This window comes from Hordeum vulgare, chromosome 5H (genome assembly GCF_904849725.1).
Source record: "Hordeum vulgare subsp. vulgare chromosome 5H, MorexV3_pseudomolecules_assembly, whole genome shotgun sequence".
Lineage (NCBI taxonomy): Eukaryota > Viridiplantae > Streptophyta > Magnoliopsida > Poales > Poaceae > Hordeum > Hordeum vulgare.
In genome coordinates, this window is record NC_058522.1 from 136,028,409 (window position 1) to 136,052,637 (window position 24,229).

Below are 24,229 nucleotides of genomic sequence, written 5' to 3' on the forward strand. Positions count from 1 at the left end.
GCAAACTTCCTTTTTTTGATCGGGGGGGGGGGGGGGGGGGGGGCGTACGTGGGCATCTTCCTAAAATGGGCGGCCGCGAGCTCCTACCGCACAGTGCGTGCCCGTTGGGTACCAGCGTCCTTATTTTTTTGGTCATAGGTGGGTGGAGGCGTTTTCTCTACGCGTGGGTTATTTTAGCGCCGATCTTTCTGGCGTGGATGCCAGTACCTGTGGGAGTTTGGGGGTCAATTTTTTCCTGTAAACCGGAGGTGGAAGTGGGAGGCGTAGTGAAAGAAAATCAGCAGCATGTGGTGATGGATAGGAGGAGGTGGTCCAACCATAATCACGTTCGATTCTGCTTTAATAATAGAGATCACCTGCGTAGAGGTTTGCACCGACTAGTTCCTTCTGTTCCGACATAGAAAGACCACACATGTTCCTGGATGTATGTATTATATTCTAATGGTATACTTCAATGATACACATGGGACTTCTATACCGAAACAGAGGGAGTAGTTCATAATTTTATCTTTCATCCATCAGCATCAAGTATATTAAAATTAGGTAGTAACAAATCTGCCTCCAGGATTGATGTGTGCAGGCCTCAGAACTAGTTACTCACACTAATTTGGTCTTATGTCAAGATAATGATCAACAGACAGTATGGTCTAGGATATGTCAATAACACCACAAGCACCGGTATAATATGTAGTGAAGACGTTGTGATAGGGTATATAAACCTCCCATTGGAAGTATGGATTTGCCAGTATTTAACTATGATTGTTCAAATATTTCTAGTACCTTCATCAGAGAAACTACACAGAGCATAGCAGCTAAACAAAGAGACCGCGCAAATTACAAATATAATTTCAGATTGGTTGTGCGTCCCTAAACATCTCAGAAGCAAGCACACAATTGTATAAGGTATACAATCATCTCAAAGCCATACTGCTGCTGCTCCATCACCACCTTGTTTTACAAGACAACCCATTGAGATAACGTTTTGGACATGTACATTTGACAAGAATATAGGGTATATCATAAATAAAGAGAAGAGTTTCAAAAGCAAACAATGGAAAAGGAAGGTCAAGTAACTAGTTCTGAGACAAAAAATACATTAACATATAAAAAAATTGATAATTAAACCCACATGATTTTAACAACACTGAGAAATAACAAATAGCTGCAGCAGTTAGGAGGTGCGTGAAAAGAGAAAGAAAGTTGACCTCACTCGTAACCAAGCTGCTTTGCTATTTCAATTTGCTCTGTAGTACCATCAATATACAATGTTCTTTCAGTTGAAGTATCACCAGGAGGGAAATGGAAAGGAATGACCTGCAGAAGGATTTTTGAGGACAAATCAAATATTACTATTGTTATTACCGATGGTAATGATGAAGATGATACGAAATATAATACTAACTAACAAGGAGAAAAGGGAGAATAATAAAATAGATAATTATGAAGATGAAAGGAGCATGAGTTCTACTTCTAGTTGAGCAAAATTAGAACTTGGATGTTAATTTACTTGGTAAATCATAAGAAAAATGAAAAAAAAAACAAAAAAACACATTACACAGTGCTAAGTTATTAGGGAAATTCAATGGTAAGTTATGCCAGGTTCAGCCAGCAAATTTATGTTAGGAAACCTGTATACAAGCTCCAGATTTGGCCTGCATTGATTTTTTTTGTCTCGCCAAAAAATAGTCGGACATGGAATTAATAGGCAAGGTTTTCACCATCAAAGAAAGTGAAATCCGTGAAATAATATCAGTTGGGAAGCTTACAAGAAACCCCCATTGCTATATTGGGGCGTCGTATGATTTTCGAAGTCCGACAAACAAACCCAATTCTAGAAAGCAGTCAGTTTACCTTGTTGTTAGCAATTTGCATCTGGAATTGCTCAACACTAGGTTGAGGTGCATTGTACTTCCAATTAGGGATAGTGCCAAATGAGCCAGCATGAGCCTGCAGAAGGTCACATGACAAGTATGGTTGAATAAATGGATGCACAACTAAATCTGAAGTCGTGACCATAAGAAAGATATCACAGTACCTCTGCAAGAACATCACTTATCAACTGCTCAGCTCTGCTTATGTGGTCAGGAGTGCCCGAAAGATCAACCAATCTTGTCTGTGACCAGGGTTGAAAATCCATGTCCCTTGTTACTTGGATCTTTGCCCCTGACTGAAGTTGGATATGCTTTATAGTTTCTCCAGCTTTTCCAATGATAACACCAACCTAAAAGAAGTTACGAACATTATCAGTTAGCAGAGCAAAAAAACTACACTTCATGCAACCTTGTATCAACTGCAAGAACGCAGAAACCAAACGAGTAAACTCCCAAGTAGCATACCTTCCATTTGGGATATCAATCTTTTTTGTTGTACTACCACTCTGGTATCAATCACCATAAGAAGAATACTGATGTGTGTTTCCTTGAGAAGATAAGGGTGGGATGGAAGAACCATGGCGTGGAAACAAAACAACAACTCATTATATTACTGATAGTTGCAGATCTGTTGAGTGAGAAGAACAAGCTTCATGTGAACAACATAAAATAGGACAATAATGTCAGTACATAAATAATAAACTAATAACATTCAGAGCTGACTGAAAATATTACTGGAAATCACATCATTTATGTACTACATGAGATAATCAAATATTTGGCTCTGTGCCGATAGACAATCATCAATGCAGTATGTTACCCTTTTTTGCATGTTAAAAAGGAACCACATAAACTATTGTCATTTGTCGCATCTAGCAGACAGGGGCCAGTTCCACAAGACATTGAATAAAATATTACATGATATAGCAGAATCAAACTATGAATACTATTGATCATCTACACAAGATATATTTGCCAGAATTATTAACAAACTCTACTAGCCATCCTTATAAGCCCGTGATAATATTGGAGCTCATTATATGGAGATCTAAACTTCCTAGCGAGGATAAAGGAATTGCTGGGCGTTTTCTTGTTGCCTAGATCCTAGTATGGTTAAGCTTCACTTAGGCGGGCTATTTTCTTCCATTGCTTCCTAAACATATCGCTAAATCGCATAGTAGTACTCAACAGCTAAGGCCCACTTGGCGGCTGGAGAGAGAAAAAGGAGATGATGAACTGCACACTCACATGATATTTCTTCACTACTTGTCCACTAATGAGATGAAAAATTTAAGGGCCGAGTAATCGCCAAAAAGAAAGGTAGTTCCTTCACTAAATTAATATTTCTCATGCCTTCTTTATTTACAAAATGTTAACTGTGTGAGATAAAGAAGTGCCTATGAGTATGTATCTCAAAGTCTGAAAAATGAATAGCCAAGAAGCAACCATGTCGCCCTGTCACTGGTTCAAAAACCCCACACTACATATTTTTTGAACTAAAAATGCAGACGAAACAATGTTTTCTCAAGTTTAATTTCACATGACCAATTCATTCACAATATCATAAAAAAAGATATATTGTGACCAGCATATATCAGAAAGTATTTTTTAAGGTAAATTGCATGTCAACAAAAACAAAGATGGTAAAGGGATCATGAGATTAGAAGATCCATCCATCCAAAAAATATTATTTTTAGGGAGAAGAGCTAACATATCAAGTGAATGGTGGAGTTACCTCTAAAGCTATATTTCAATACTAAAGCCATGCACTCCTGACATAGGTTCCAAAAATCCACATTATATATACCTACCACATGGACTCGAGAACAGCCAATGAAGTCGAAGGAAGAAAGAAAGTTCAATTAGGAAAAGCCTATTGATCATTATTGCATCTATGTTGTTTTGTCAGACTAAAATATGTGAACAGACGGAAAACAGTCAGCCAGGTCCAACCTAATGCTTATAAAAACATATAAGCTAATCCAATAACTATAGACATGCCCAGAATGTAGCAAGGAAAATTAGCCAAGTTATTTTGTACCTCCTGAGTTCCCTTTAGCCCATATTAAGTTACAGACTTCTACATGCTGTCTCACTGAGCCTTTCATGATTTTAGACCTGTAAAACTAAGCTCAGGTTCACAAAAGAGTGGATGCATACAGCCTAGTGTGCCAAAAAAGAGGAATTTAAAAATGCAAAGCAAAAAACAGCGGATCTTGCCTTGCCATATATATTGTTATTACAAAACTAAAACATAAGCGTGCACATATAATCATCTAGTTTTGCAAATGTGGTCAATAATTCCTCAACTCCAGCTTCTTAAATAGATTGTTGAACTACTCTAGATCAGAACATTCTAAACAAAAGCATTCTAGATGATACCAGGAAACTGCAATCTACTATCCACTAAAACATAAGCGTGCACATATAATCATCTAGTTTTGCAAATGTGGTCAATAATTCCTCAACTCCAGCTTCTTAAATAGATTGTTGAACTACTCTAGATCAGAACATTCTAAACAAAAGCATTCTAGATGATACCAGGAAACTGCAATCTATTATCCACTGGGGAAACCCATCTTGGTTGCACCTAATTTTGATCAGAGCATTAATGAAATACGAAACTGCTATTTCCTGCGATACACACCAACATACCCTGGAGAATCTTAGAAACACAGAAACACAGAACGAAATTCACCAAATTTAGAGAAATTTTGAAATAGCATTCATGTTGGTAAGTTAAATTAGAGTGCACTGATTTTCAGCATTATACCAAAGAGCAAGAGCAGGGGGGCATGAGATGAACACAAATAAAGCCACAGAAAAACTTCACGCACCTCAAGTCCTCAACTCGGCTTGTTCGCCACCTAAGCTGCCACTTGTTGTGTCTGCTCGAGCGCCATGGAAGAAACCCTCCGATGCATCACCACAATAGGCTTTGGAAACGGATCCTGCTGGACTTCAAGTCTGCCATTAGCCCATTACCGCAGACCTGTATGATGTGTTCTTGTATGTGGACGCCGGGGGCGACCCCTGCACAAGACTTGACGGGTTTCGCGAGAGACGGCCACTGGCGCAGTACAACGGATGGGGCCCTAAGACGCAGACCTCGTGGGTGCACCGCCGGTAGGGCAGCTGCTTCCACGTACGGTCCGACTTCCGGTGACTGTCGCCTCTCGGCCATCTCCAGGAAAGCAGCGACACACCACATCGGGGGGGGGGGGGGGGGGGGGGCAGCTGAGAGATGGTTCGTCCACGACGGACAGCGAGGGATGTCGGCGACGAACGGGTGATGCTCGCCTGTGAGGGATGTGCCGGAGGCGGCGGCGGATGGCGTGCTCTGTTTTTTCTCTGTACGCCTGAAGAATAAGGAAAGAACGAAAGATTGACAGTGGATAATGGGGCCCAGCTGGAGATATTTTGATGGCCTCTAACGGTAATATCTCCGAGTCAGATGAAATAATAAAAACAAAGGAAAAAAGAAAAATGGGCAAACACGTCTCAACCAGGAGGGGTCCATCGCTTACCACTGGAATTACACCGGAGAAGAGCCTGCTTAGTAGGTAATATAGTACTTTCTCCGTTCTAAAATAACTGTCTCAACTTTGTACTAGTTCTAGTATAAATTTATACTAAGCTTAAGACATTTATTTTAGGACGGAGGGAGTATATTGTATTATTTCGTGACGTTGAGAAAAAAATATGAATTCGATAAAGTACATGAAAAGGTATAAAATATTACGAAATTAAGAAAAAGTTTGTGAAATTTGAAAAAGTACATGAATTTAGAAAAACAAATTTTTATAGCAGTTTATGAAAAATGAAAAAAGTTCACAGATTTTGAAAAAAAGTTTGTGGCTATGAAAAATGTTTATCGATTTTGAAAAAAAAAGTCATTGATTTCAAAAAGTTCATGAACATGAAAAACATCAAAGAACTGAAAAAAATGCAAAACTTGAAAAGGTTCGTTATTTGAAAGAAGTTCACAAAAATGAAAAATATCACAAAAAAGGTAAATAGGTTCATAAATAGGAAAAAACTTCACAGAATTTGGAGGAGGTCAGTGAATTTTAGAAAACATATCACGGATTTGCAAAAAAATCACAAAATTGAAAAAAGTTCACGAGTTTGAAAAAATGTTTGTGAACTTGAAAATTGTTTCTGTATTTGGATTTTAAAATGTTCGTGAATATTTAAAAAGTCAACGAGTTTGAAAAAATGTTTGTGAACTTGAAAATTGTTTCTGCATTCGAATTTTAAAATGTGTGTGAGTCTTTTCTGCATTCAAATTTTAAAATGTTTGTAAGAATTAAAAAGTACAAGTTTGGAAAAGTTCAGGAATTTGCAAAAGGTTTGCGGATTGGAAAAATGGTTCACGAATTTTAAAAAAGTTCACAAGTAAAAAAACGAACAAATTAAAAAAAATCGTGAAAAAAACAAAATGAAAAAACTAAATCAAAAAAGACCGAGAAAACATTGGGTAAGTGAACCGATAATGTGCACAACAAAAAGAGAAAAAAGTAGAAGTAGGCACAACAAGTGATATGTACCGGGTGGTTACTCCCCCCGTTGGAAATAAAACATGAGGTTTGGATTTTGAATCTTAACTCGTGCATTATTTTTGAATTTTAATAAAATGAAAAAGAAAGTTAAAAGGGTCAAGGCCAAAACGGAGAGAGCGAGTGCACCAGTTTGTGGGTAAGCCTATAACTAGCGACGAGGGCACCAAATAGGAGTTCGATACATCGAGTACACTTCTGAGGCGAGGTGCATCGATCTCAGTTCGATCGTCTCCTCTGTAATGCCCCAAGTGCAACATTGCCATATTTGGACCTTGCCATGTTTGGATCCATGATGTCATTCTATGGTGTTATCATTTCATGTGTTATTTCATGTGGTCTTCCCTTGTCTTCCCCTTTGCATTTATGCATCCATAGCATACATACCTTGTTTGTGTGTTGTGGTGTTGATCTTTATGTGTGTTTGTGATGAGTATGTGGTGTGTGAAGTGATGAGGAAAGCTTGGGTTCCAACTTTGCTCTTTTAGCCAAAAGCTAGGTTTCAACTAAACCTTTTCTTCTTATTTTTCCTTAAGTTCAAGTTTTACTTGCTTTAACCCTGTTTGAAAAATGTAGTCCATTTAGAGTATTTCCTCGTGGATGTGGTGCTATGTCTAGGGATTTTAAAACTTATCTTCAGAGGGGTATTTATTCACAAAACAGATTATATAATTCTGTTTTGTAAATATTTCTTTGCTCCAAAAATCCTCTTTTCATTTTATTTAAATAGGTCTTATTTCCCTTATGACCAGGGACATTTTTTTTTCAAGCCTAGATTTAACTAGGAGTTTATTTTCTGTTGTGATTTTGTTTTAATAAAAAACCCAGAGGGTTTTCTTCTCTTCTATCTGGCGCCACTAAGTGGGCTTCCTCCCCCTCGCTGGCCCATCTCCCCTCTCCTCTCGCTAGTCAGCCCAACTCCCGTGTCCGTCATCCTCCTCCTTTCTAGCGAGGCACCGACCCCACGCGTCAGCCTCTCTCTCTCATTCCCCTTTTCACCGATGCTCCTCCTTGACGCACATGGGCACCGACAGCGCGTCCCTCTCCTCCTCCTCCTCCTATAAAGCCCCTCGACGTCTGGGCCTTTAGGGTTCCTCCTAGCCGCTGCCACCTCCTTTCCATCTTCCTCCTCCCTCTCCCTGGCGTCGCTAGGAGGCGGTCCGAGCTCCTCCTCCGCCATGGCCGACCCCTGCTGAGGTCGCCGCCATCCATGCAGTTCATTTTCTTCCTCTCCAATCGATCCAGGAGCACGCAGAGTACCAGGGGAGTCCGTTCCCACAGCTAGGAGACGTCGATCGCCTCTGCTTCCTCGACGTCAACGACGACCCCTTCTTCCTCCTCTGCTCCGACGACTGCTTCCGCAACGTCTTCTTCCTCGTTGACCCCTTCTTCCTCTCCGTCAAGCGCGTCCTCCTCGGCGAGTGGGTGAGCAGTCGATCTCCTCCCATTCCCCTGTCAGTAGGATCTCGCCTAGAGCCGTAGATGTGCCCCGTGGTTCCTCTCTATCGCCGGCGCCGCCGTGTACGTAGATAGGTCGCCGCAGTGGCCCTCTCATGGGTCTTAGGTGTGAAATGGATCCGCCGTGAGTCCCTCTTCCAACCCACAACTAGTCACTCCTTGATTTAGACCGTAGCATCGCCGGCAGCCGTCCCCTGTTCCGCCCACCGTCGTCATGTATCAGGTCCAGAGGGGGATGCTCAAAAGAGCAAAGCCCCCCTCCCTGTTAAGTACCGCACGTCTAGCAGAGTGGTAGGAGGTGTTTTGGCGCAACAGTAGGTCGTGAGTTCGATCCCAGTGGCGCCCCCTTTTTTAATTGTTGTGTTTTGGATCAGTAGCTCGACAGGAAACATACCCTGTTTCCTCCTCCTCTCTATCGAAGAGGTTGGGATGGTGTAGTGGTGCAGGCGTTGGTGTTGCACCAGGGAGCACCTAGGTTCGATCCCAGGGCTGCCTTTTTTTTGCACTGATATGGCTATGTAAATGCACTTGGCATGCCTTGGCCAGCAAGTTGATTTGTGCTTCATCACAAATAAGTAGGTTTTCTTCTTTTTTTTTGCTTGTGTGCATGTGGGAGAGTAGGCAAGTTCTTGTATATGTGCATGGGTGTAGGTGGGTTTGTGTGTATGTGTGCTTGTGTATATGTGCACTAGTGTAAGAGGTATAGGAGTAGTGTGTGTATGTGGTTGTAAGCATATACATGTGTGTGTGTATGTCTTTGTGTGGGTGCACTTGAAAGTGTGTGCTCATAACCATGTGTAGTTGTGTGTGTGTGTGCACATGGATGCTTGTGCACCTATGTGAGAGGATGTGTGTGTGCTTGTGTTGGCATTTGCACATGTGCAAGAGGTCACCCCTCTTGTTGCACCTCTTGTGTATGTGAGTAGGGTGTAGGAGCATGTGTAGGTGTGTAGATGCTCATGCATGTGTGTGTGGGCATGAGTGCAATGAGCACTTGAGCATGAGGGCTCACCTCTCATGCTTGCCCTTATGTTGTTTGTGATGGTGTAGGTGGTGTGGAACCTTGTGTGTGTGCATAGGAAGGTGTAGAAATGCCATGTATGTGTTCTTCACATGTGATGATGCTTGTATATGCTTATGTTGATTTCATGTAGATTTTTTGAGCTAGCTTTGTGCCTAGTTGTTCCATGCAAGTACCCATGTATTATATATGGATTTGGGGTAGAATCATTCCAGGAATCCACTGGTGGAATCAGATTTTACTTTGGAGCAACTTCATAAAATGTCATTTTTCTGTCTTGATGTTATGTTTAGAGCTTGGTGCCATGTGGTGTGATGGGCCTATGAGGATGAATCCTTGATGTGGCAATAGTGGGTGAACCCCTCTACAACATGGTAGTTTTTTATGCTTAGGAGTTTGTATGTGCAAGTTGTGCCTTGTCAAAGTTGACATGTGGCTGAAATTGTCAGCTTGGTGAAAATCTGTGATTTTCACTAAGTCTGAGATACTGCTGTTACTTTCTTCCCTTGTTGTTGTGGGTGCAAAAGCTCATGTGTTAGGAATCAGCCCTTGCAATCAACTAGAGAGTTGGAGCTTTTGTGTTTGTCTAGCTCTTTGTTAAATTTCATGCACTTTCATTTCCTGTAGATATTATTTTGGAGGCTGTCAAAATGCTTCAAAGCATAAGCAGCTCATGAAAATCTGAGATTTTCACTAAGTCCCAAAAATTTGTTGTTTTTGTCCAAGTTAGTGCCTGTAGATCTTTTTGTGTGTGTGGCTCCTTTGTATTATCTTCTTGCTCAGGCTTGTAGAGCTTTTGAATAGCTTTTGCCACATATCTTGGTTGGCACATTTGGGTGGTTGTAGGTACTTTGCATGTTGCTCACAAAACTGCTATGATGTTGTTTAGGATAGATTGCATGTTTTAGTTGTTTTGAAGCTTGTGTTAGTATTGTTGCTGGTGTGGTGAGTTTCTTTGCACCACCCCACCTATATTTGTTTGTTTGATCATGTGGCAACCTGGGAATACCAGAAGAGTGCCATTGGAGTGTGCTTGTGGTGGAATTGATCCGTATAACTTCATATCTTGTTTCGTAGTTTCCGGTTGATCCGTAGCTCCGTTCTCAACGTTCTTCATATGCTTTTGCATCATTTTCTCGTGATGCACCTGTTCATGCCATCTTCATGCATGTCAAGATAGCTTAGAGTGAAGTTCTGGCCAGAAGTTTGTCTTCTCTTCTCATGCATATGCAAGTGACTAGAATAGAGATGCATGCTTCATTCTCATCTCATGCATCATGTGCTTGTTGCATCAAGTTGTGTTGGTGTTCATTGGCTGTTATTTTTATCTTGGGTAGAACCAGGATCGGAGAGCGAGTACGTGGATTCTGGAGAGTACGTGCAGGACGAACAAGAGCAGTTCCAAGCTGAAGACATCACAGGCAAGATGACGGTGACCTTGATACCGTATCTAGCTTTGTTATGCTTAGAATCACGTTTCCTTCGATATATGCTTGCTTCCTACCACTTGATGTAATTGCCACCTGATATTGCCATGAAACCCATACACCTTCCCCTCCTAGTTAATGTTATTTGGCTAAGTAGGCTTGCTCAGCTTCTAATGATAGCTTTGCTAGTTGCAGGTGCCAGCTGTCTCATGTGATAACATGAGTATTTTGATATCATTATGATTAAACTACTATTTAATTAATGCACCTATATACTTGGTAAATGAAGGAAGGCCTAGCCTTTTGCCGGGTGATTTGTTCCGTTATTGCTGCCTTAGTTTCGGCTACCGGTGTTTGATTCCATAATTGATCGCTCCTAACACGTTCGGGGTTGTTATGGGGACCCCCTTGATAAATCGTATAGTGTTAAGGCTTGTCCGGCAGGACCCAACATTGGTTTTTAATTTGCTAATCACCTAATAATAATTTGCACAGGGAATAGCTACCCTGAGGATTTTAATCAACAACCCGGGCGAGTGCTCCTCATGAGTGTTGGTCCCACCTGAGCGATGTCCGGGGCCCCCCTGGTCACCCAGTGGTTTAGCCATCCCCACGTCTAGCTCATCCGTCGTGTCCTGAGACTGAGATACGCGGCTCTTATCGGGGTCGTCAACACGACAGGATGTCCTGCTAGTCTTGTCTTACCTTAGCGATATATCTTGCGTATAGGAACCCCGATGAAACTTTGGTTCTCCCCAGAGTTGAGGTTTTCCTCTAAGGAATCCGACGAGATCACGAGATTCGTGGTAGAGGATTACTTTGCGGCCCGTGGCCGTTTGTGATGGACTAGTTGGAGCACCCCTGCAGGGTTTAATCTTTCGGAAAGCCGTGCCCGCGGTTATGTGGCAACATGGATAATTTGTTAACATCCGGTTATAGATAACTTGAACTAACTCTAATAAAACTGCCAGCTGTGTGAGTAACCGTGACTGTCCCCTTCGAAGACCTCTCTTCGATCGGGAACATGGTGGGGTTATGCTTGACGTAAGTAGGTGTTCAGGATCACTTAGTGATCACCTAGACTTCGACCGCTCGCGTAGACCACCACATCTATAACTTTGATCTTCGTAACTTTGCCACCATAAATGCTTAGGATGCTGCAACCTAAACACCAACCCTTCCTCACCTAATAACTTGACTAGTTTCGGTACCAAGGTCATCGATTGCTGAGTCCCCGTGGCTCACAGATTACTTCAACACCCCAACAGGTATAGGTACGCCCGACGCAGGTGATCCAGATGGCACGCAGCTGGCGTGGTAGTACGATGAGGAGAACGACCGCATGTAAGTGAACTATCCAGAAGACTGAGGCCGTGGTCGTGATCGTGGGTGAAAAGGATCAAGATGGACCTAGAGGGGGGATGAATAGGTACAAATCCAAATTTTAATAATTACTTAGCAATTTTAGGCTAAAGTGCGGAATATGAGTGTAAGACTAATAATTGCTAAGACAAAGAGTAAGCTATTAGGAGTGAAGCAAGGCAAGTGGTAAACAATAATCAAATACAAGTATGTAATAAGGATTAACACAAGTAGAGAGTTAGGGTTAGGAATAACCGAAACTCCGAGAGAGACAAGGATGTATCCCGATGTTCACTTCCTTGGAGGGAAGCTACGTCACCGTTAGAGGGGCGGATGTTACCACGAAGGCACACCAACGCCACGAAGGCTCACCCTATTCTCCCTTTGAGATAACTCCATGAAGGCGTTTCTCAACCACTAGTGGTAAGCCTTGAGGTGGCTTCCAAACCTTCACAAACTTTCCGGGGGATATCACAATGGTTTGATTCCTCTCCGAAGACTCCTACCGCCTAGGAGTCTCCAACCTCCAAGAGTAACAAGATCATGGGGATTGCTCAAAACTTGCTCAAATCACAAATCACTTTGGTGGGAAGGAGGAGAGGGAGACGATCTATCTTTTGATTGGAACAACACTCAAAGGGGCTCACAAATGCTCTTGGGATCTAGGATTTGGTGTAGACAAGAGTGAGTGAGAGGAAAGGTGTTCTTGGGTGTATTCTAGTTGTGTTGAACACCCTTACACGAGGTGGGAGAAGAGTATTTATAGTGTGGGTTGAAATCCAACCGTTGGAGGTGCAATAAGTCACACAGGGTCCGGACGTCCGACACATGTCGGACGTCTGACAGGGGTCGGTCGTCCGAGACCTGTAGGCACGACTGGAACTCTTCTGAATTCATCAGCGACCGGACGTCCGACAGGGGTCGGTCGTCCGAGGCCTGTAGATGCGCCTGAACATATTTGAATTCATCAGCGTACGGACGTCCGGAGTGGCCCGGAAATCCGTATTATACAACACAATTTCTACTGGTGGTGGCTTCCGGATTTCCGATGGGGGTCGGACGTCCGGCGCTCGGACGTCCGGAGGTAGCCGGATTTCCGAGATATAGAGCACACATTCTACTGGTGAAGACTTCCGAATTTCCGGAGCTTGGCCGAACGTCTGGCCCTCGGATGTCCAGAGGAAGCCGAATTTCCGAGTTATATACCTCACAAACTTCTGGTGGCTGGCTACGGATTTCCGAAGCCAGCCGGACGTCCGGCCCTCGGACATCCGGAGGGAGCCGGATGTCCGAGGCAATTGGACATGCATTGAGTTGAAGACAGAGTGGATAGTATGTGGTGTTTGGTATGATAGTAGAGATGTAGTATGAGCAAGTTTATCGTAGAACCTGTGATCCCCTCTTAATAGTGCGGGATCCCTATACTCAATATCAGTAAACTAAAAAGACTACTCTTCATCATCTCTTCTTAATCCCGAGCCTTCTCGAAATATAAATCACCAATCTTTTCAGACAACCTTTGGCACATAAATCTCAATCTACTTAAAGTACTTGCCGTCCTGAGATACACTCAACAAATAGGATTAGTTTCCTATGTATGTGTTGTCATTAACACCAAAAGACAATTAGGGGCATAGCATGCACTTTCAATCTCCCCCTTTTTGGTAGTTGATGACAACATATACATAGGTCTCAAAAAGATTAAACATACGTTATAGTCTAGGAGATATTTAGTACGGAGCTCCCCCTTAAGATATGCATGATAAAGAAATTGAAGCTCCAATGGATCAACATGGAAGGATAATAAATCATCATAGAAATAAGGAAGCAAGACATAATAGTCTATGATGATATCATAGCGAGTCACAACCATTCATAAGTAGCCATACATGAGTTTTATCCATTACATTAAATCTCCAAAGACTAAAAATGACGATAATAAAAATTTAACTACGATACATTACTCCCCCTTTGGCACCAAGTACCAAAAAGGGAGCCGTCAACAGCACGAATCAAACTCAAAGCTCATCACCATCATCATCAGCATCATCAGCCAAGCCACTGCCCCCAGCCTCGTCAAAGAACTCAGACCACTCAGGACCAAACGGGAAGCCAAAATCAGTAGTAGGAGGGGCCTCATCATCACTCACATCAAGAGCGCCCGAGGCTCTCAGACGAGCCTTGAGGGCATTCTTGGAGGAAACTAGGCGGGAAACCACGTCATGGGTTTGACCACACTGAAAGGAGACAACCTTCATCAAAGCAGAATGAGCTTTGCCAAGGAACTTGGCAATGCGACCGAGAGGAGCGGAGCTAGATGAGGGGGTGGCGGCCCGTGCAGCAGTGCAGCGAGTGGATGTGGAGGAAGAAGGGGCTTTCTTGGGAGCAAAGTCATCCGCCATGTGAGCGGGAATGACCCACTTGCGATGGGTTGAGTGGCAGCCACAAAGAAATCAGCAACGTGGTTAATAAGTGCCTGGATGAAAGGAGCGTGAGGAAAGGCTCGCTTGTACTGAAAGCTAGCAAGCCGAATCTCATGCCATAGGAAATGGGGCACATTGATTTTGCTCTTGGGGTTCTCGAACAAGTGATACATGATGTCGATACAATAGCCACTGCAAGAGCCCTTATCACCCATCTTGGGATAGATGGTGCGGATGAGACACTGAAAAATAATGAAGTAAGGGGAGCGCCAGATGGATACCTCGTTAAGGTCCTTCAGGCGCTCATCCGCATCAAGCTCACGGAGTGGCTTGAGAAGATGTCCACACACGTCAATAGTCTTAGGCGCATGGTTAGGATCATCCTTATGTATTTTGTAGTCGGAATTGGGGAAACCCAGTGCGACAACAAAAGTGGCATAAGAGGCTTTGAAGCGAACGTCAGAGGTGATCCAGCTGACAGTGTTGTCGGAGCCAAAATAACATGTGGCATAGAACTGGTGAATGGCAGCAGCACTATAGTCGCAATGAAAAGCAAACGGGGCGGCAAGCCCCGATGCCTCAATAAGCTCAATGGCACCCGGATATTTCGCCGGGTGCATGCGAATATGCTCAACATCAATAAAAAGATGATTAGATAACCCCTTAGGACCTATGACAGTGGTAAAGATGTCCGCCTGGACGTTTGTGCGGAAACATGAATCCATAGAATCACGAACGACCTCGTATTGATCCATGTCGCGGCGGAAAGTGAGATAGGAAGCTGCGCCAAGTATGGTGAAATTTGTGATATCACGACCTAACGTGGCAGGAGGCTCAAGTGAGATGCGGCGAGCTTCACCTGCAGGCTGGGCATGAGGCGGTGGCGGCATGTAGGACGCCCTGCGAGTCCCGGGCTTTGGCTTGGACCTTCGAGTGACGTGCTCAGGAAGGTCCTCGGTGGCAAGCTCCTCCTCGAAGTCGGGGTCAGCACCATCAGACGATGAGGGAGACGGCAAACGCCGGGGCAGAGAACGCCGGGCAGTCCGTTTGAAAGGACGGATTGGCTCAACCGAGTCCGACCCGGCGTTCATAGGGGTGCGGGAGGATGAGCCGGCCACGGTCTTCCGAGCGGTGTGCTTGGTCTTGCCCATGAAGCGCAACACCTACGCGGATGAAAAATCCCCAAATGAGGAACGAAACATGGAGATACATGGGAGAAATCAAATCCAACACGGAGAGAGACGGAGGAGCGACCTGAGGTTGGATCCCGTGAAGAATACGGAGAAAGAGGTGAGAGATCCGCGGAGGAGATCGGCCCGATCTCGAGGATGGCGGCGCTGGGCAGGAGCTCCACGAGCAGCTCCTCGAGCTGGCGGCAGCGGCTGGGGCAAAAGGGGCGCAGGGGGTTAGGGCAAAAGCCCAGCCCCGCGCCCAGCTTTATATAGAGGCCCCGAGGCGTCGGACGTCCGGAGGGAGCCGGACGACCGGAGGTTGTTCTGGCGTCGGACGACCGACACTGGTCGGACGACCGGAGGAGGTTGTGCCGCCGGACGTCCGAGCGTGGCCGGACGTCCGAGAAAGAGGAGAAGGGAGAGGCCAGTTCTGATAATTTTTGTTTTGATGATGATGACTTGCATGGTATTGCAAACAAAATATGAACACTGTTTTCCTAGAAGCATTGCATACGTTGTAAGCTTAAAAGATAGAGTTACGACTCACTCCCCTAAATATATGCGCACATCAAGACACAACCATAAAGTGAGTGTATGTATGTGTGCAAGATTTCAAGATATGTTGTCAAGCTCCAAGATACCAAGTTCACGCCTAAGTTAACAGAACCTAGCTATGCTAAGTGGCTTGGTGAAAATGTCGGCTAACTGCATGTCGGTACCCACATGGGTAATATCAGTGTCACCCTTTTGCACATGGTCTCTCAAGAAATGATACCTAATATCAATATGTTTTGTGCGAGGGTGATCAATTGGGTTCACGGAGATCTTTATGGCACTTTCATTATCACAGAGAAGGGGAACGTGTCGATATGTGATACCATATTCCTTTAGTGTTTGCCTCATCCATAACAATTGAGTAGCACAGCTTGCGGCTGCAATATATTCGGCCTCGGCCGTGGAGAGAGAAACACAGTTCTGCTTCTTCGAGGACCAACTTACCAACGAGCGTCCAAGAAATTGACATGCACCGGAAGTGGATTTCCGTCCCACTTTATCACCGGCCCAATCCGCATCAGAATACCCAATAAGATCAAACTTTGCATCCTTAGGGTACCATAAGCCTAACTTTGGGGTGTGAACAAGGTATCTAAGAATATGCTTAACCGTTGTGTGATGGCTTTCCATAGGGGAAGCTTGAAATCTAGCACATATTCCTACACTTAACATGACGTCCGATCTAGATGCGTAAAGATAAAGCAGCGAACCAATCATGGAGCGGTAAGTAGATGGGTCAAAAGGAATACCGTTTGAGTCTTCATTTAGAACTACATCGGTGGCCATGGGTGTCTTCATTGGTTTAGCATTTGTCATATCAAATTTCTCAAGAATGTCCTTGAGATACTTAGTTTGAGACAGGAAAATCCCTTCTTGAAATTGTTGTATTTGAAAACCAAGGAAGAACTTCAAGTCCGTGTTGAGTGACATCTCAAAGGTCTTGGTCATGGAGGCCGCAAACTTCTTGCACAAATGGATGTTAAGAGAGCCAAAGATGATGTCATCTACATAGATTTGGCATAAGATCAAATCACCATTTCCCCTCTTAGTAAAAAGAGTGGGATCGATCACCCCCACCACAAAGCCATCATCGAGTAGGAACTTCTTAAGATGATCGTACCAAGCACGGGGTGCTTGTTTAAGACCATAAAGTGCCTTGTGAAGTTTATATACATGGCCTTTGTGATGAGGGTCAAAAAACCAAGGTGGTTGTGATACATATACCTCTTCTTGTAGAGGACCATTAAGAAAAGCACTTTTCACATCCATTTGATGCAAAGTAAAACCATTGAAAGCAGCATAGGCCAATAAAATGCGAATGGACTCAAGACGAGCAACATGGGCGAAAGTTTCACCAAAGTCCAAACCTTCAACTTGGGAGTACCCCTGTGCTACTAACCTTGCCTTTTTGCGTAGGACAGTCCCGTTCTCATCTTCCTTGTTCTTGAAAATCCATTTAGTTCCAATGACATTATGTTCCTCAGTTGGTCGTTCTACCAATGACCATACTTCATTGCGTGTAAAACTGTTTAGCTCCTCTTGCATAGCAAGTAGCCAGTCATTGTCACATAATGCATCCTGAACCCTGTGTGGCACGGTACTAGAGACAAACGAAAAGTGAGCACAAAAGTTTGTTAATTGTTTACGAGTCACTCTACCTTCCCACACGCCTGTGAGGATTTGATCAATATCAACACGACCGGCCACACGTGGCATGATGGAGGTCAAGGTTTCACGAGGTTCAACTTCGTTTCCATCATCAACGTCCTCAACATATGGATCATTTATGTGCGGGGGTAGATATTCCTCTTCCCGTTGCACCTGTTGAGGTTCATCATCAAACATACCCATATTTTGGTCTACCTCGTGAAGATCAACTTGTTCTTGAGTGTCATCAGGGTGAGAGACATGTTCTCCCACTTGATCCTCAACAACTGGCATGATGGGTATGTTAATATCTTGTGGAGGTACAGGCAGTGAACTGTCTTGAGGATGCTAGATACTCTCATCATCTTCATCATCATCATGGGGTCTTTGTTCCATAGGCAGAAGTGCACCTACACCCATGTTTAAGATATCTTGTGGGGAGTCTTCTTCACCTGCATCATTTAGATCAACTTGCTCCCCATGGGAGCGGTTAAATTCATCAAACGTCACGTCACAGGTTTCTATAACACATCCAGTGGATTTGTTGTAGACTCTGTAGGCGTGAGAGTTTGACCCATAGCCAACAAAAATCCCTTCAGTTGTTTTGGATTGAAATTTCCCTAACCGTTCCCGTTTGTTGAGGATGAAGCATTTTCATCCAAACACACGAAAGTACTTAACATTGGGCTTGTTCCCAGTTAGGAGCTCATATGGAGTTTTCTCCAATATTGATCGGAGGAAGAGTTGGTTTGATGCATGACATGCTGTGTTGACGGCCTCAGCCCAAAAACTATGTGGTGACTTGTATTCATCTAACATGGACCTTGCCATTTCCACAAGTGTCCGGTTCTTCCTCTCTGCCACACCATTTTGTTGAGGGTGTAAGGTGCAGAGTACTGATGTTCAATCCCCTCATCACTAAGAAATTCTTCTAGGGTGTAGTTCTTGAACTCAGAGCCATTATCACTTCTTACTGCCTTGATGTCCTTGTCAAACTTTCGCTGGGCTTGTTTAGCAAAGTCAATGAAAGTGATCTTCGTCTCGTCCTTGGACTTGAGAAAGAACACCAATGTATATCTTGAGTAATCATCAACAATGACGAGGCCATACTTTTTCCCTCCAAGACTTGCCCATGAAGGAGGCCCAAATAGATCCACATGAAGGAGCTCTAACGGCCTCGAAGTGGATACAATGTTCTTGGGTGGATGTCTTGATTGATGTTGTTTCCCAGCTATGCATGCACTGCACACACGATCTTTCTTAAAAGATACATTTGTTAGTCCAAGAATGTGATTTCCGTTTAAGAGATTTTGAAGATTTTTCATGCCAACATGGGCGAGCCGGCGATGCCACAGCCATCCCATGTCGGCCTTGGCTATTAGACAAGTTGTATGGAAAGTGCTCTCTTTCGAGAAATCAACCGTGTAAAGGTTGCCATCCAACTCTCCAACAAAAGCCACTTCAAGAGTGTCTCTCTTAAAGACTTTCACATCCGTTAGTCCAAATAGTGTGTCATAACCGACGGAAGCCAATTGGCGAACTAAAAGTAAATGATATTGAAGAGATTGGACAAGCATGCCATTTGCAATAGACATGTCATTAGTGATTGCCACCTTGCCCAACCCAATTACCTGCCCTTTCGACCCTCCACCAAATACAATGCTCATATATGGTCGAATGGCTTGCATGAAGTCATAGAGCAAGTTACTATCTCCGGTCATATGATTGGTGCATCCACTATCGATCACCCATTTGGCTCCACCGGAGAAAACAACCTGTAACGAATTAAGACTTGGTTTGAGGTACCCATTTTGTCATGGGGCCTTTCACATTAGTTACAAGAGTCTTAGGGACCCAAATAGCATAGAATCGAAATGCATTACGAGGACCAACGAATTTAGCATAGACCTCTCCTTCCTTTGATTTGCGTAGTACATAGGATGGCGGCATGAATTCGGTTGTCTTGTTGTGAGTAGACGAACCCCTAGTGGCTGATCGACTCACAACCTTACCTTTCTCCGTGTGTCCCTCTGGTACAAATATTTCCTTAAGAGGAGTGGTACACTTGAGAGGAGATGCACTTTTCTTGACAGTGCTTGGGTTGAACCCAAGCCCTTCCTTGGCGAAACCTCATACACTTACTATCGGTAACTCTCTATCTAGTTAGGAAATTCACAAAGAAACAAGTACCCCGAGGAGGAGTGTTTGGGGGTTTGGTTATCCTTGCGCATCCTTGACTCATGGTAACGTGAGGGTACTCTATATATTCCAACCCCTCCAGAGGTTAGCGATCAATTTAGTAGCTAGAGTTCTCAACTAATTTTTTAGTTTTTTAGAAGCACATGGATTTCCCAAAATACAACACCTATCACTAATACGCTCAAGCTCTTGGCACCAATAGTCCAAACATTACTCAAATCAATACCTCAAAACTATTGCAAGTTACTACTATACTTAAATAGCAACCTCAATTACCTACTCATGCAAGACACACAACTCACTGTAACGAGCCAACTCTCTAAACAAGATAAGCATGCTAACTCAAGAGAGTTCCAAAACCAACCTAAATAAAAGCTCTTAAAAAGATACGCATGAAAACTAAGAGCTAAGCATGATAATAGCTATGGAAAGATAGAGAACACACAAAAAGGATAAGCATGAAAACCTATGTTGTGTTCTAGAGTGGAATGGAGCGTGTCTCTCTCCCAAACAAGGTAGGCTAGGTTCCGAATTGTTATTAACAGCAATAAAAACTAAAACAAACTAAAAAGCAAATAGCGGGACGCTCCAAGCATAGCACATAACATATGAAGTGATAAAAATATAGTATGGAGATGGACGAACTAATGATTGTTGACAGAGAAGGAGATGGACGGGGGCATCCCAAAGCTTAGATGCTTGAGTCTCCTTGAATATTTCTTGGGGTGCATGGGGGTATCCCCAAGCTTGAGCGCTTGACACTCATGTATCTTCTTTCATCATCTCCCATCGCATACTTGAAAACTCCCTTCATACGAAACTCATCATAAGCTGATTAGAGTGGTTAGTACCCTTAATAAAATAATTCATTACCTGCTAGAAATAAAGATTTTCATGAAAAGCTATTGCTTCTCATGATTTCCAAAAGGTTTTTGCAAATAAAAAGCAAGCTTAGTATTCGCAAAACAATGGGAACGCAAAACATGGCAGAATCTGTGAAAAACAGAAAAAAGGTAGTAAATAATTTATTAGGGGCACTTCTGCAACTCAAATCAAAAAACTCAGAACAAATGCCAAAAAGGAAATTATATAGAGCATGCTGTCAAAACAATTCAGATCAAAAGGATGATCTCGTGATATTTGGCAAATTTTTCCATCAAGCAGACATAATCTGTTTCTGGACAACATGTCACAACTTTTGAACTTTCTTGCAATGAGAGGCTATAACTTGGCACAAAGCTTAAAAATAAAGATACAATGATGTTGCTATAGTAGTAACAAGCATCAAGACCACTAAAATAGAAAGTAAAAACAAATTGGGTTGCCTCCCAACAAGCGCTTTCTTTTATGCCTTTGAGCTAGGCATAATGAAGGAGGATCAAGATTCTCCGAGGTCATCGGAATTATAAAGACCTTCAAACGGATCACCAACAAGTTCATCCTTATTTTTCCTAGGGAACGGGTACGTACCTTTCGCTTTCCCATGTAAGCATATGTGTCCTTTACCTATATCAATGAAGCCTCTCATGGCTCGGAGGAAGTCCCTTCCAAGCACTATATTCCCTTTGTTGGGCTCCATGATGAAGAAATCAACCGTTGCATTCCTTTTAGAGAATGTAACCTGGACATCTTTTACCTTTCCCTGGATTTCAGAAATATCACCATCTACTTCTTTATATTTTTGCATATCACAAATCTCAACAAAATTGTTCAAGTGCAAAGCAGCATCATCTCCATCACCGAAGAATTGATCTTTCGTAACTAGGTTCAGTAAAGCAGGTTTAATCTCATAGGACGTGGCCCCAGTGGCGGGAGCATCAATAGGAGTTCAGATAAAGTCATTGTTGTTGTGACTAGTGAAGTCACACAACTTGGTATTCTCAGTGGAACCCATAGCAGCGGCAACAAGCAAGAGCAAAGCAACTAATTTTTGTGTTTTTTTTTGGTATAAGACTCTAAAGCAATAACTAAAAAGAAACTAACAAGACTTAAAAGCAAAGGTAAAGGATAGCGTGCAACTCCCCTATCTTGAAGACTGGAGTCCCCGACAACGGCGCCAGAAAACTTTGCTTGATGATGAGATGATGTATATACTTCTCGCACCCCGTTGGTTACCCCAAGTGGAAGGTTGAGATGTAGTGAGCAGCAAGTTTTCCCTCACACGGGAACTGTAAGGTTTATCGAACCAGGAGGACTCCTAGGATCAACAAGCAGGTGTCTTCCATCCTGGCGCTAGCAGAAGATGTGGACCTGCACACACAAAAAATAACTTTGCTCCCAATGAGTACAAAGAGGTTGTCAATCTCTCCGGACTTGTAGTTTGCAAAGGATCAGAACACAAGCGGGAAGGTAATAGTGATTGCAACGGGAAAGTAAATGACAGTGGTAAATAGTGGAGGTGTAAACAATGATGGTGATATGGACCAGAGTCACATGCTATTCACTAGTGATCTCTCTCTCCCAAAAGACGATAAACAACTATGCTTGGGTAAACAAATCACAGTTGGGCAATTGACAGAATTATGAACGCACCACAATGCTAATTATGCTACTTGATAGTTAGAAGTTCAATAGTAATGGGCAGTACGCAAGACAAGTAGACGGTTTATTCATCAGCATCTACTTACTAATCATCCACCTTGAGATATCTATCCAGAACATCTCTCCGGTATTAAGTTGTGAGCCCCACCCAAAGTGTAAACTCAAAGCAAGAGACAACTGCATTAACGAACTATGCATAAGGTAAACAATCCTTGCAACTGTGGTCACAAGCACCTTTGTTTTCTCCCTAGTGGCAATAACACATCCCCTAGTCTCATGTTTCTGTCACTCAAGCTAGGCATCGAGGGGCATGAACCCACAATCATGCATAACCCTCCCTCTTGTAGTTACAATCTACTACTCGACCAAAGCAATAAATAGCAACGGAGAACATGCATGAATAACTAAGGAACATAATATAAAAGGATAATCCAATATATAACTCATAACAATATGAACATAATCTCATAATCCATCGAATCCCAACAAACTGAGCATAGTAATAGCAAGAGAATTACATAGATGCCTTGATCATGTAGGGAAGCTCACAACGACTAACCATTGAAGCACAAGATTGGAGAGAAGACATCACATAACTACTGGTCATGGACTCATGGTCCAAGGAGGACTACTCACGGCACGTCCGGGAAGCGTCCATGGCGGTGGAGAAGCTCTCGGAGGTCAATCCTCCCTCCGACAAGGTGCCGGGAAGAGGTCTCGTGACGCTCCCGATCTCGGAAGCGCTGCGGCGGCGGAACGATGGAGAACTTCGTGATTCTAGAAGTTGTGGAAGGGTTTCCTCTTGGGACTCTAAATATAGGCCAAATGAGGGCACCGGAGGAGGTGGGGCCCACCCAGGCGGCCTAGGGCCTGGTCGCGCCAGCAGGTCGACTGGGCAGCCCCTAGCCCCCCTTTGGCCCATCTTCGGTGATCCGGAAGCTTCTGTTGCGCTGATTTTTTTTCCTGGAATTTTTCGGGCTTCGGAAAATTGGGTAATCCCCCGTGCAAAATAGACATCAGCACACAGAAACTGGCACTGGGTGCACTGAGTTAGTAGGTTAGTCCAAATATGTGTAAAATGATATAAAGTGTAGCAAAACATATAACAATGTCACCCCAAAGATCACGGAACAAGCAAAAATTATAGATACGTTTGAGCCGTATCACCCCTTAATGCCACACTCCCTCAGTAGCCCCAAACTAGCCTTCAATGCCGATGTGTAGGGTCTTCGGGTGATCACGCCCAAAGTGTTCGGTTTGCAAGGCGAGTTCCTTTGTTTCCTCCGAGCAAGAAATGATGATTTCGTCCATGGCCAATTCTCGATTACGGAAACATCGCGGGGCCCACAACTTTTAACTCTGCACAAAGATTAATAATAATTCTGGATTCTCACATGACTTTGTAGAGGCGGACACCTTTAGCAATCCCTGACCAAACTGTTCCCTATAGCAAGAGGGGGTAACGCCCTTTATAAATAGATCAAAATCTGTTCTGAGGCTCCATCGCCTCTCAGCCCCGCCAAGAAACCCTAGAGCTCTCAACACCTCAAGGGTCAAGGCAGGTTCCTCCTCACGCCCTCTCTGCCCCCTCCCGGGGGACTGGGCCAGTTGCTCCCTTTCCCTACTCCGTATGCGTTAGCTTGAAATGCAGGGATATCTTCCCCAATCGGATGTCGTACCTACTCACGCTGGTGTGACTTCCATCGATGGGAAAGCCTTCGCGGAAAGCTTCCGTTCCCCACAAAGGGGAGAACGGGTTTGCTTTTTTTCCTTCCTACTGCGGGGAGTGGGATTCCCCATTCACCCTTTCTTAAGGGGGTTATTGGAGTTTTACGGGCTGCATCTCCACAATCTCACCCCTCGATTCCATCCTTCATATCTCAGGCTTCGTGGCCTTATGCGAGATGTTCTTGGGTTGAGAGCCCCACTTTGATCTTTGGAGAAAGTACTTCTGCATTTTCCCCTGAACTAGAGGAACAACAGTTTGGGAAGTG

General features: G+C 43.6%; 1 protein-coding gene across 1 annotated transcript in view; it reads right to left on the reverse strand.

The window, feature by feature from the left end:
* The window catches only part of LOC123396419 (far upstream element-binding protein 1-like), a 40,422-nt gene that overhangs the window by 10,151 nt on the left and 6,042 nt on the right, over positions 1-24,229 (reverse strand). The window contains exons 3-7 of the mRNA XM_045091358.1: positions 5,136-5,230; positions 2,337-2,350; positions 2,036-2,221; positions 1,852-1,947; positions 1,206-1,314 (exon numbers count right to left, since the gene is read on the reverse strand). Of these exons, the coding sequence (XP_044947293.1) occupies positions 1,207-1,314; positions 1,852-1,947; positions 2,036-2,221; positions 2,337-2,350; positions 5,136-5,230 (499 nt within the window). The 3' untranslated portion in view covers position 1,206. The remainder of the gene's footprint in view (positions 1-1,205; positions 1,315-1,851; positions 1,948-2,035; positions 2,222-2,336; positions 2,351-5,135; positions 5,231-24,229) is intronic.